Genomic DNA, 13,970 nt, shown 5'->3' on the forward strand with positions numbered 1-13,970 from the left:
CTCTAGTGCAGCCTTCGTTGGCCAGTGAATGATTACACTGCAGCCCTTTTCTCTTCTTAGAAATTGTAGGGTGTGTGTGTGGGGGGGGGGAATAGAATGTTCCAGCCCTGTGGTCAAGGTTGGCTTTCCAGGAGCCCTTCCCCTCCTTCACCTCCAGGACTTTCTGGAAGTCATCTTCAACCAAAAAATGTCCTAAGTTTTCTGGAGTGGATGAAAGGGGCTTGTTACGAGAAACAAGGCACCATTCGCCTTCTAGGCTTCACGTTGATTTCAGAAACTGAAGACCGAGGCCGGCTGTCACGGGGAAGATGCTCCCATCGCGCTGAGCACCCAAGACATTCTAAGCTGTGAGCCAGGAACTCTGGACGGCACAGATACTCTGATGACGGCGTGACAGGGCACACCATTTCATGCACTCTCCCTCTCATACCAGTGAGGCAGGAACTTGGCCTCGGGCAGGAAGCCAGGCAGTGACCCGGAGCTGAGGAAGGGATCCAAGCCGTGACGTTCTGTGCAGGGCACGCCTGGGGAACAGGGCAGACAAGGGCATCTCTGAGTTGCAGTGTAGGAATCCTTCAGTGAAGAGGGGCCGCACTGTGGGGTTCAGCTTGGAGGTGCTTCCATTGCTTGTTGACCGCCGGTCTCCTAGGCTGGAGAGGAGATGGTTGCTGAGGAGGGAATGGGCTGGGGGCGGACGGGCAGCACAGGGCCTTCAGCCCCACTACCGTGAATATCCCCACCCCCGAGTTTTTAACTGACTGTGATGTTTATTTTCTCACCTTTAACAGTTGAGCGTGTGAAGGCGCTGAAACAAACACGACAGATGGTAGTAGTTAGTGCTGTGTAGTGGAAACATGCAGTGTTTTGCTTTCCTGCATTTAATTTCTTTTAAAAAAAAAAAAGTCAGTCACATATGCAGTTAACGTGGCAGTTTAAAGACAAGGTTTTGACAGTGACATACTCCAAAACAGTGTTGTTCTTTTTTGTGTGTTTGTTTAAAAAAAAAACATGTTGAGGAACATTGACCCTTTTGAGAATCTCATAAAATGAATGCTTTCTTTTTCTGAGAAACTACTCTCTAAAAATGTTTCTAAAGAATGAGAAGGGTCTCTGGGTGCTGTTGTGGATGGGGTTGATTTCCTGCATGTGCCTTGTCAAATGTTTTAAGTGTCGATAGGGGGGTATCTAAAGCAGTCATGTCTGCTCACTTGTGCAAGGGAAACGCAAGGAAGACAAACCAGAGACCAAAGAGCTTGGTTCGCTGCATGGGTGTCTGGGAGACGGTGGAAAGTAGGTGCAGGGGGATGGGGCGAGGAGAGAGGGGCCTACATCATTTCTGGAAGCCTTGACCGTTCCACATACCCACAAAGGAAGGAATGATAAATCGCCAGAATGACAGTTCTCCAGATTGGAACCCGGGTGAACCTAACAAGAACAGAACAATGGGATTGAAGGATTTGGGGGGGTGAGGGGGACAAGTAGGGAAAGACTTAGAAAATGGTATTTGACTGGGGAGTAGACAAAGAACATCTTACAAATACTGTGTTCGTATGTTTTTTTATAGGGGTAAACATTAGTAATTTGAAATGACTTTATACAAAAAATTAACACAAATATATTAAAACATAGTAGATAATCGAAAGTCAGGTTTCTGGCTGAGATGTTACATATCGACAGAGGAAGATTGTAGTATGAAATTGGAATCTTAGCAATGTGAACACCTGACTTCTTATGTATTAATTTTTTTTGTTTGGGGGCCACTCCTAGCTGCACTAAGAGTTAATTCCTGGCTCTGCTCTTATGGATCACTCCTGGCAGCCTCAGGGAACCATATGGGGTGCCAGCGATCAAGCCCAGGCTGGCTGCATGCAAGGCAAGCACCCTCTCTGCTATACCAGCTCTCTGGCCCCAACAGCTAACTTTTTTAATTTCTTCTTTTTCTTTTTTTTTTTTTTTGTTTTCTTTTTGTCTTTTTGGGTCACACCAGCAGTGCTCGAGGAGTTACTCCTGGCTCTGCAGTCAGGAATTACTCCTGGCAGTGCTCGGGGGACCATATGGGATGCCGGGGACCAAACCCAGGTGGGCTGCGTGCAAGGCAAGCGCCCTCCCCAAGGTACTGTTGCCCCAGCCCCAATGGCTGGCTTTTTCATAGGTAAGAGGATAGATACAGAAATAAACAGAGATGTGTCTATTTAGGGTTAGTATGCAAGTGTAGGTTTTCTAGCTGGATTTGCCACATTCTGGTAGCTGTGAATAGCAATGCACCTTCTTAGTGCTCAGACTCTGTAGGTATTTGGGAGCAGGGGATGGGGCGTGGGTTGGAGCCGCATCTGGTGGTGCTCAGTGGGTCATGTGTCAAGGATCAAACCCAGGGTTCCAGCATGGATAGCACAGCCTCAGCTTTTTGAGCTATCTCTCTGGCCCTGGAGCAGAATTTTTAAATGTCATTCTCCAGTCAAAGGAACTAGGACTCCATAGAGGAAGGGCTGAAGCCAGAGCCTGGGGTGGCAGGCATGGGTGGCCGTGGTGGTGAGAACTGTTGGTGCATCAAAGTAGAAGCCGACATGCCCAGCACCAGTGGGCAGGGAAAATGTGACTGCTCAGGGCATCTTGTCATGGAATAAAGAAGTGCTCGGGAAAGGTGGGAGGCCATCGGGAGAAGGCAGGTACTACCCCTAGAGTCCCCTCTGGGCTGCAGGGTGAAGAGCAGTAGTAGTGGAGGAGGCACAGCGATCCCTGTGAGTTACGGCTGTTCGGGTCTCAACTTCAAGAAGACAGGAAATGGGGAAAGAGACGGGCCCTTTACAGCCTTCCTGCAAAGGGCCCGAGAGTGGAGATTTGGAGCTGCTCACAGCTCGGCACTCTGCGCCAACTGGACACGGCGTGGACAGAAAAACAGGTCACAAAACAGTTTACAAATCCCAGTACACCTCAGTGTGTCGAACTGTTCTTGATCGTCCCTTTTTTAGAAGATACTAGTTGTTATTTCAGGAGCTTGTTGGGTGGGGCGGGGGTGTTATGCAGCTATAGCTACAGCTGAGACCATGACTCCCCCAGCTCCGACAGTGCATGCTTCTCAGGGTGAGTTCAGAGTCTCATGCTGCAGCTTTCCTTCAGTGCTGGGGCCGTGTCCCAGTTCTGTCTCATGGTCTGTAGTCTTGGCCCTGGGCCGAGCTGCAAAGGAAACGCAGCTTCATCACCCTCACTGTGGGACCTCGACAAGTTGCTTTCCTTCCCTTGGTCTCCGTTTCCTCATGGTGAATGGTGCTGTTGTTATTAGCTCTTGAGGACAGAATTTTGGATGATGCACTAAAGAAAAGGAAGTTCTGTCCAGAGGAACATGCGGTGAAGTGGTTTAGTAGTCTGTGGTTGGTGTGGGCCCAGCGCCTCAGATTGTGCTGTCGCACTTAGGAAGACCTCCGCGTGGATGGCCGTGGCTGTGAGGACTACCGGTGCATCGAGGTGGAAACTGATGTGGTGTCCAACACCAGTGGGTCTGCCAGGGTCAAGCTGGTGAGTACACTGGGCCAGAGTCCAGGCCTGGGAGAGGGCTGGGTAGGTCCTAGAGGGCCATGTGCTGACCTCTCCACCTCTTCAAGTATAGAGTGTTCCGGGGATGTGGAAGAGATCCAAGCTAAGCTGAAGTGTGTGTATGTGGCGGGGGGGAGGGGGGACACAAGGGGAGGTTCCTCTAGCACTAAACCAGTGTTTTTCATAGTGGGAGGAGGGGGCTTAGGATATTCCAGGGGGGGGCCACAGGTAAAAATCTTGTACGTGGCAGGATGCCCACTGCAAGACATAAGGGACCAACTGGCAAGGCAGGGCCCCCAGGACGGAAACAAGGTCAGAAGCTAGCCATGATTGGAACAGGATTGAGAAACGGTCATCTCAATGCTCACCTCCCCTTCTCAGAGGGCTGCTTCCAACTTCCGCCCCTCCTGGTCCTCAGGGAGGGAGGTGGCTCGGCTCCTGGTGGCCTGCCTGAGTCAAGATCCTTGTTGCTTGTTTCTACAGGGTCACACAGACATCTTGGTGGGCGTGAAAGCAGAAATGGGGACCCCCAAGCTGGAGAAACCAAACGAAGGCTACCTGGAGTTCTTTGTCGACTGGTCAGTATCAAGCAGATGTTTTGATTGTTTGGGGGCCACACCTGCAGGGGCTCAGGGGACCAGGATGGCAGTGTCAGGGATTGAACCAGGGTTGATGCCTACAAAGCAAGCACCCTGTCTGCTGTACTGTCTCTTCAGCCCCTCGGGCATATTTTTGAGAAGAAAAAATTAAAAGATGAGGATTTAACCTCCGCTTTCCTATTGGGCTCACTTCATTTTGTATTTACTTGTCACAGGTTCAGCTAGCAGGCATGTGCTTCGTTTCTCCTGTGGTGGAAAGAGTCCCACCCTTAGTCACCTGGCCCTTGCCGGGCTGCGTTGTCCCCCGTGGGAAAGGCAGCTGCCTGCCTGGATCCCTGTGCTGGGCTGGCCTGAGAGCCAGTGGACCAGTCTAGGTGTCGTGGCACTGTCAGAAATAGAGCAGACATTCCCGAGGATCATTCGGAGTGATGCTCTGAGTTCCCTCTTCTGCTCTAGCTGGATGGAGAGAGTTTTCAGGACTTGCTCGGCAAAGCAGTGATGGGGCCAGCACTGCATCCTGGCAGGCCCAGGGAGGGGCAGCAAGGCAGGCAGTGTGGGCACTGGGAGCGGCAAAGCCTCAGTCGTCTCATCCTTCCCGCCTACCGTGCGGCCCCAGACTCGGCTCTTTTCTCTCCGTGCCTTCATTCCCTTATCCAAAGGGACCCCGTCACAGCTGTGGTGAAGTGCAGTAAGTGAGAAGCTCAAGACAGTGAGCACGAAGCGCAGTGACTACTCCCATAAACGTTCTTCTCCCTCTTGTTATGCCTCCTGCTCAGGGCAGGGACTTTTTTACTAGGTTGCTGGCACAGTCTCATCTTCTTTTTATAACTTGTACTTCTAGACAGGTGGCAACAACAGCCCCCTGCCCCCACCCCGCCCCCCTTTTATAATAGAGTTTTTGGGTCACACCCAGCGCTGCTCTGGGCTGACTGCTAGCTCTGTTCAGGTTTCATTCCTGGTGCTGCTGGGGGGATTGAATTGGGTGCAGTGCGAGGGATTGAATTGGGACAGCCCTGTGCACGGCACGCGTCTTAACCCCTGCACTCTCTCTAACTGCCTTTTTTAAGAAAGGAAATTATTGCTATCTAGGCAACGTGATTTGCCATCCTATTCATGGTATGGGTCACGCATAAAACATTCCAGTACCACACCCTCCACCGGTGTTCGTTCCCTTCGCCATAATCCCAGTGGCCTCTCTTAGCCTATGTACCCCACCACCATCCCTTCCCAACCCACCCCACATCCCCTGTCCCTGTGAAAAGCTTCCTGCTGAAGACCAGGTCTGTTTCTGTTGCCTTTGAGCATTTGTTATTGCTTTACTATGTTTCTTTCTATCCACATACTAGAGAGATCACTCTGTCTGTCCCTCTCCTTCTAACTTCACTAGTCAGATGCTCTAGACCCATCCAGATAGCAGCAGATTGCATGATTCTGTCTTTTCTTTTAGCCAGGTAGTACTCCATTGTGTGTATATCATATTTTTCTTTCTGTTTTTCTATACTCGGACTGTTCCATCAATGTGCTTTTTAGTTTTTATGTTTAAGTCACACCTGGCAGTGCTCAGGGCTTACTCCTGACTCTGTGCTCAGGGATCACTCCTGGGGCTTGGGGGAACAATAAAGGGTGCCAGGGATCAAACCTGGGTTGGCTCTGTGCATGGCACACTCCTTAACTCCTGTATTGTCTCTCCAGCCCCAGAACTGAACAACATTTGAACCATCTCCTCCTCTTCTCTTCTCTGTTGATCTTGCAATGCCCTGGGTCCTACACACCCCCTCGCAGATGGAACCTCACGGATGGTACTCACACATTTTTCAGTTGAGTGCCGAGTGGGGCTCCCACCCCTTCACTTGTGCTCACACACCTGGCTGCGATGTGGCTGGCCACCACTTTGTGGCTGCTTGAGGTGGAGCATCAAGCTCATCAGCTCACACCTCATGCCGGTGTGTGATTTTGGTACTGTGTTGGGAACACCCCCATGTGAGATTTATTTGCTGGAAGGACTCACAAGACTGAGCACGTAGTTGGCTCCCAGCAAAAAAGTCACAGCAATAAAAGTGCAATCTGTTGGTGATCCTTCTGTCTGAGAAGGATCTATTTGCTACTCAGCACCCAAGTGAGATCAGTTTTGGGGAGGCACCACCGACTTTCAGCATGTACCAAAATTCCAAACTCCCAGAAAGGAAGCTTCGAGCATAAAGCATGTTATCTGTGCATCAAGGCACACCAGAGCTGTGTAGGGGTGCTGAGAGCACGTTCCCAGGCGTGCTAAGGACCACTGTTGGGGACAGGACAGACCAGCCCTTCCCTGCAGACACTTGCCCACACCTGTAGGGGGAGCTACGGTCTTTCAGCCACACTTCTCAGTGCTGGAATTGATCCTCCCAGCTTGCAAGCAAGAGCCCGCACGCCGCCTGCAGAGACCAGCTCTGGAAGGCTGTTGTTCTTCGAGACCCTGAGCCTGTTGCTTTCATGTCTCTGACCAGTTTTCCTCTGGCCCCTCCCTTCCACCCTCCCCGGCCCGCATGTGTGTCCTGGCTCCACCCAGCCGCTCTTGCCAGTCTTTGTCCGGTTGAATCAGCTTGTCCTTTGCCTAATTGGATGAGTGTGATCTTACGCCTTGCTTTGCCTTTGGAGGAAGGAAACTGCCTCTCCTGCTCGTGGTCTATCTCACTCGGTGTGTACACAGTCCCCGGGCCGCCACGGACACTGGGTGTCCTCAGGGAGCTGACATTTGTTCTCCCTGTCTGTCTCTCATCATCTTTGTCATTCTCTTGGTTAGACCAGCCGCACCTGGGGCCCTTGGTCTAGGAGACACGTTCATTGTAGCTCCATGTCTGAACAGGCTCCGGGTTGGCTGTGCTCTTGGCCTCCCGCCCCTGCGGTCCAAGGGGTGGCTCCAGGGCGAGTTGCTGCTCTAGCAGGAGAGCCTCTAGCTGAGACACAATCCTGCCTTGCGGGCCCTTTATCCTCCTTGTAAGGTTCCCCCCCCCTCCTGCTGCCCCCTTGTAAATCTTAGGAGAGCCAAAGAAGTCCTAAATGCTGGTCTGCAGTAGTTCCTCTGAGTCCCTTCCAAAAAAAGTTTGTTTCCCCCACATCCCCTGTTCACAGATTGAGAGAATTAACATTGTCAAAATGGCAATACTCCCCAAAGCATTATACAGATTCAACGTGATCCCTATAAGGGTGCCCATGACATTCTCCTAATGCAACTTTTATCTGTTCATTCGCTTCACCCTAACATAGATTATTGCATTTTCAAAAGATATTTTATGAAACATTGATTGTAGATCTATAAGTGATTTGGGGGAATAGATCTGCATTTGTATTGCTTAAATAAACTACATGTGAATATAGTACAGGGGGTGGGGTGTTCGCCTTGCATAAACCGATCCAGGTTCGATTCCGAATATCCCATATTATCCCCGCCAGGAGTAATTCCTGAGTGCAAAGCCAGGAGTAACCCCTGAGCATTGCTGGTTGTAATCCAAAAAGCAAATAAATAAATTAAAAAAAAAAAAAAGTTTGTTTCCCCCTCTTTTTAAAAATTGACTTCTCATTAAATTATAGTATCATGGAACTTCAGGGGTGATGACCATCAGTCTTACTATTTTTTAAGTTTTTGTGCTTCAGGACATGTGATTTACCTCTGAACTGCGTCTCTGGCCCCTCAACTGCTTTCTGTGCATGATGGTTTTAGAGTGGCCACTGCTGCCAGTTTGGGGTGGCTCCGTGAGTGTGACTAGCCCAGCAGGGGTGGGTCACCAGGACAGGGTCAGGAAACTCTGTGTTCCTACCGAGTACTGTGGCTGCCCCTTTATTAGAACCTCACTCAAGTCTTTAAGAAGCAACTCTTTTTTTTTTGCTTTTTGGGTCACACCCAGCGATGCACAGGGGTTATTCCTGGCTCTGCACTCAGGAATTACCCCTGGCAGTGCTCAGGGGACCATATGGGATGCTGGGAATCGAACCCGGGTCGGCCGCATGCAAGGCAAACGCCCTACCCGCTGTGCTATCACTCCAGCCCCCAAGAAGCAACTCTTAAGAGTGCGAACAAACACTTCCTTTTCTTCTGATCCCAAGAATAGAGGGTGGCCGCCGGGTGCCTCTGATTATGCTGGGCAGTGCCAGCGCTGAGAAACCCAATTGCTTTCCTGCTAACTCGCTCTGCTGTGGTTTTGCCTGCTTGACTAATGGATGGACCCGAGGTCGACCTGCCTTCCCACCCTCACGGTTCTCCCTGTGTCTTGGGACTGCTGCCTGGCAGGGGGAGACTCGGGGCTCCTGGGTGCTGCTGCAGAGCTTCCTGGCAGCCTCTCAGTCAGTGGCAGACTTGCACCTTCTGACTCCAGTCTCATGGTTCTGCTTTCTTTGTTTTGTTGGTTGAAGCCTGAAAGTAAGCCTTAAAAAAAAAAAAAACTTTGACTTTGGTTTTGGTATTTGTTGTTTTGCTCGGGACTTACTCCTGACTCTGTGCTCAGGGATCATCCCTGGTGGACTTGGGGACCCTATGGGGGCACTGGGGTTTGAACCTGGGGCTGCCACATGCAAGCAAGTGCCCTACCTGCTGTACATTTCAGAGAGCCTGGTTTCCACCTGAAGCCCAGAGGACAGTAAGTGGCCCTCAAGTGCCCCTGAGGACTGGCCATCATTTGCCAGCTCTCAGAACCCCTCACCCCCTGCGGTTTATCTCAGCGTTCCTCAGCCTCTTTTCCAGTTTTGGCCCTGTTCCAACCTCGTTTGCTTTCTGGGGCCATCCTGTTGTATGGTTGATCCCTTCTTCTTGTGCTGTGGGACCCAAATTTACTGAATTTTCACTTGTGGCCCTCTTGGAGTATCCCGAGAGCTCTCAGGGGGCCATCTGGGGCAACTTGACAAACGCTGGTTTAGCCTCTCAAAACCCTGCGTGTTGCTTTAACCGGAAGGTTGAAGGGAACTTGTTCAGTCATGAATGTTTTAGTTGTGAAACACTTGTCCTTTTCCTTTGGGATTGTCGTATTTTCAGATGTAATCACTTGTATTTTTCAATAGTGTTGAACCAGAAACTCAAGGTAATATTGAACCATAATCTGAATTGGCGGGTGGAGCCCTTTGGTCTCTGTTCCTCACCTGTCTAGTGCTGCTTGAAGGGGCTCCCTGTTTGCCTAAAGCCCTGGGGGGGGTGGGGGGGCTTCGAAGCAAAGAGGCAACCAGCAGGAGCCTTTTGGGGCTCTTTGTACTCTGGAAGGCTCCAGAGCTGATACGAAAAACTCACCCAGAAACGTCAAACTAGGGCCTACAGAGGAAAGTTCAGAGTAGACTGCTGTGTCCCCGTGCTTCTGGCTCCTAGGAGGGAGCACGCACACAGGGAGGATGCAGGCCTTAGGACCTGGCAGGGCTCCTGACCAAGGCTGGGGAAGGCCCTGTGCTAGGCCGGCTCCAGGGACCCACTAAAACATTTTCTGCTCAGGGCCCGGCCTGGCCGGACAGATTTTCAAACTACAGTGATTGCAAGGGCAACAAGGAGCCTGGTGTCTGAAATCCCTCCCCAGGTGGATAAAGACTCATCGTCCCCTCCCAGTTAAACCAAGGCTGTGCCAAGAAGGTAGATTGAGGTGGTGAGTCAGGAGAGGCAGGGAACTGGGAGGGGCGGCATTCCCAGGACTCTCATTAGTTTATCTGGCTCAGGCCATGATCTCCCCAACCCCCTCCCTGCAGCCCAGGATGAGGGACTAGGTCAAACTTCATGATGGATCAGAATTGGTTTTGGTAGCTATAAGTACAGAAAGCACTTGGTATTTTCCCCAAGGGAACGGTGGAGTCCCTGGTGGAAAGGATCTAATTCTGGGGCCCTCACTTACCAGCCTGTGTTCTTGTTCTTAAAAAAAATTAATAATTCCGGGGCTGGAGCAATAGCACAGTGGGTAGGGTGTTTGCTTTGCACGCGGCCAACCTGGGTTCGATTCCCAGCATACCATATGGTCCCCTGAGCACCGCCAGAGGTAATTCCTGAGTGAAAAGCCAGGAGTAGCCCCTGTGCATCGCCAGGTGTGACCCAAAAAGAAAAAAAAATTCCTTGTGCTTAATAGAGAAGCTCCTTATTGAGGACCCCTTTGGCGTGCATTCCTTGATACCAACATCTGTAGGCTAGAAGTCAGTCTGACCCCCCCAGAGTGCCCGTGTGTTACCTTGAGGTGTAAGACAGGGCAGAGGAAAGCTGGCCTAGCTGAGGTTGGGCTACAGCCTGCGACGGGCAGGTGGAGTTACAATCCAGCCAGAGTTCAGCAAGTAGAGCAAGAGAAGAGGGCCTGGCCGCCTAATCACTGTGTGATGTTGAATAAATCACATAACCTTTCTGTGTCTGTTTCCTTGTCTCTCAAATAGGATCATAATAGTCCTTGGCTTGTGAGAATATTATATGAGTTATTACATCCAAAGTACTGAGTGATGCCTGGCGTACAGTAAGTATTCAAAGAGGTGCTTGAGGTTTTCCTCCTAGTAAAATGGGAGCTGGGCCACATGTGCCTGTATGTTATACGGCCCGTGGGAGGATCCCTGGCTTGTTTTTAATTGGTTTATTTGGCTTTGGGAACACACCCAGCAGTCTCAGGGCTTACCTCTGCCTCTGTGCTCAGGATTCACTCCTGGTGGTACCCAGAGAACAGGGTCAGCTGCTTGCAAGGCAAGTGCCCTACCCACTCTACTATATCCCCGCCCCTTCAACTTTGATAAATTCAGTCAAGCAGATCACACGCAGCAGACCCAGGTTTGATCCTTGGAATCTCCTACGGTCCCCTAAGTAACTTCAGGAATAATTTCTGTGTGCAGAGCCAGGAGTAACCCCTGAGCATCACTGGTTTTGGTCCAAAAAACTGGGGGGGGGTGCATATATTATTGCTTTATGAGATTATTCTGTTTATAAGATTATTTCTTAGTTGCAAAAAATTCTATGTAATTCTCCTGTGCTCTGCCATTTAGGCTCAGCTGTCAGTCAGGCGGCAGTGGGGAGGAGTCTGCATGGGTCTGGCGGGGAAACTTGGCAGCACAGAGTTACTGGTTTTGTGTTCAAGGGGGTCTGAAAACGCCTTAGATACTGAGTCCAAGAGTTTGGTGCAGTTTTCATCATTGCGTATTCATTTCATGAGGCCATTTGTTCAGATGCCTTTGTCTTGGGCGGGGGGTTGTGGGCGTGCATGCATGTATGCGTGTGTGCGTGCGTGCGTGTGAGGGGTGGTGGGGGGGCTTGGGGTGTGTTTCGGAGTCACACCCAGAGCTGCTAATGGCTACTTTGCTCAGGGACCATATGTGGTGTCAAGGATTGAACCAAGTACCTCCCCCTGGGCCCTCCTAGATCCCTTTCTGCCCAACTTTCTGAAAAATACGTTTTACTATTACACTAGTGCCTTGTGCTCCGTGTCTTTTGCTTCACTCTCTGGCAGAATCACATAACAGGGTCTCTGGGTTTTTTTCTGGTACTCACAGCACTGCCCATCCTGAACAATTTCTGTTTCCCAGCCCCATCCCGGTCAGTTCATGTCCAGGACACTGTCCAGACAAAGGCGCTTTCAACAAGCTTTAGAGTCTCATGAGCTCCTCGACTTCCTCTCTGGTTGGCTCTCCGCTGCACTAAAACAATCATGTCCTTTAACGACTTTAAAAATGAGTAATGTTTCCACCTTTAAATTAGCCCACTGTTCAAAATAAGAGAGGCATCGTTTTTCAGGTAGATTGATTTAGCCAGCTGAACCTGAAAAGTTCTGTGAACCGTCCCCTAGGGCTGTGGAAGAGTCAATACTCACTTCCTAGTGATTAGTCACACCCGAGGGCGGGGTTCACTTTAATCAGGGAGAAACATTTTAGGCATAAATCTCTGCCTGGATTTGTCTGCACAGATCTGTAGAAATGGGTTTTGAAATGCTATAAAGATGGAACTTAATATTGATTGCTTAGTGTTTAAATTAGAAACAGGTTGTGTTCTGCTGTCTGTGCAAAATAAACTTGGTCCCTGGTGACTTGATTATTTCACCATAAATGAGTTGCTTTTTCATGGCTCGGTGCCTGGGTCCAGCAGAGGCAGTGAGGGAACAGTGAGGTTGCTATGGCAGTAATGAAGGGTCTCCTGGGAATTTAAGTTTCTGCTGGATCACGGCTTTAAAGGGAGGGTATATGAATGAAGAAGCAGAGTTAGCATACAGGGTACACTAAAATTAGAACAGGCAAATGGGACATTTAATTCTATTAAGTGAGATTTCTTTTAGCATTACATCAATGGACTTGGGCACTGTGTTGGGCCTGTGAGCAGATTTTGCTTTTGAAGAGTCCCCTTGCTTGTCAGTGGCCCGACCCCACCCCCCTTCCTCCTCCTCAACCAGGTTTGAGATCTAGAGCCCTCAACCCTGAAACATCCTTCCCCTCTTCTGTTCCTAAGAAAAAAACCCTTAGGAAACCCCCCCCCCCCATGGGAAGCTTGGGAAGCGCTTAGGGTCTGCCTTGGGCTGACCACCTTCTGGGTGAATGCGTGGTCTGGGACTGAAAGTTGTAATACATGACGAATATCCCAGACAGGCTATGTCCAGAAAGTGTTAATATGTCACTCTGTGGAGACTGTGCTGAAACAATTTGTTTCTTATCTTTCTGGACCATATTCATTATGGTGGAAATATTACTGGGATGTTGACTTATAGACTATGAAGAGTTTGCATGAAACAGAAACTCTCAAAGTTTCCTGTTAAACACTATTAAATGGTGCTTTGGGTTGACAGCTGTTTGTTCCTAAGGTAGTTGGGAGTGTCAGTATCAAAAAACCATACAGGAAGAATTTTTCTCTTGCAACACAGCAAATAGAGTGAAAAGGAGAACCTAATATCTAATGACCCTTTTCATTTCACTTTCTAACTTTTCAAGACTGATCATCTAAAAACATTGTGCCGTAAGCCCTAGTATACTTTCATACTTACCTTGTAAATGGTTCCAGTCTGGTGCGCACACCTGCATAGAGCTCTTTGTTCCCAGAGTATGGCGGGGTATTGTCAGGCCGAGCAAACAAAGATGTGTACCTAATGTGACCCCTCTCTAAGCCAGACTGTTGGCTTTACTTGATCTCCTGGATTCCAGGCCTGCTGGAGAAGTGTTTGCTCTCAAGACAAGAGCACTAATTATCGGCCAGTGCCCCCTTACCATTGCTCTTGTCTTTCTCAGATAAGGATAACTTCTGTTGCAAGTCAGTGGAACTTGTCACCTTGCCAAATTCAGGCCGTGGGCCCATCTGCTGTGGTGTGTGTCAGAGGGCTGGAGAAAGGGCAGCTGCCTCCTTCCCTCATTTTAGCGACTTTGCTCAAGATGGTCATTTACTCTTCTGCTCTTGCACAAGAAAACCCACAATACCCTTTGCTCTTGGTATTAGTAAAGACTCACCCCACTTTTCTATTTTGTTTAGTTCTGCCAACGCCACTCCTGAATTTGAAGGCCGAGGAGGTGACGACCTTGGCACAGAGATTGCTAACACCCTCTACCGGATATTCAACAGCAAGAACAGTGTTGACCGGAAATCCCTCTGCATCAGTCCTCGGGAGCACTGCTGGGTTCTCTATGTGGACGTGCTAGTGAGTGCTGTGTTGGCGGCTGTGCTGGGCACCATTTGACCTGCTCTTCCTCCTGCTGCCTTTCTTCTTTTGTTGCTTCCAGCTCCCAGGGTGGGAGGAGTGGGGGCAAGATGTCTCCTTTAACCATTTCTGTGTGCGTATGTATAATCATATGTACATACAGGACATATACATACATGTTTTGTACAAAGATATATACAATGTCATCTTATATATAAAAAAAAAAGTAGCACTTAAGATTATCCATAGAAATTGTCAA

The 13,970-nt window shown here is 49.6% G+C and overlaps 1 protein-coding gene across 1 annotated transcript in view; it reads left to right on the forward strand.

The window, feature by feature from the left end:
- Window positions 1-13,970, forward strand: part of EXOSC7 (exosome component 7) — a 30,331-nt gene that overhangs the window by 7,271 nt on the left and 9,090 nt on the right. Inside the window, exons 2-4 of the mRNA XM_055137179.1 lie at window positions 3,412-3,513; window positions 4,015-4,109; window positions 13,546-13,711. Of these exons, the coding sequence (XP_054993154.1) occupies window positions 3,412-3,513; window positions 4,015-4,109; window positions 13,546-13,711 (363 nt within the window). The remainder of the gene's footprint in view (window positions 1-3,411; window positions 3,514-4,014; window positions 4,110-13,545; window positions 13,712-13,970) is intronic.

The sequence above is a fragment of the Sorex araneus genome, chromosome 4, assembly GCF_027595985.1.
Source record: "Sorex araneus isolate mSorAra2 chromosome 4, mSorAra2.pri, whole genome shotgun sequence".
NCBI classification, from domain to species: Eukaryota; Metazoa; Chordata; class Mammalia; order Eulipotyphla; family Soricidae; genus Sorex; species Sorex araneus.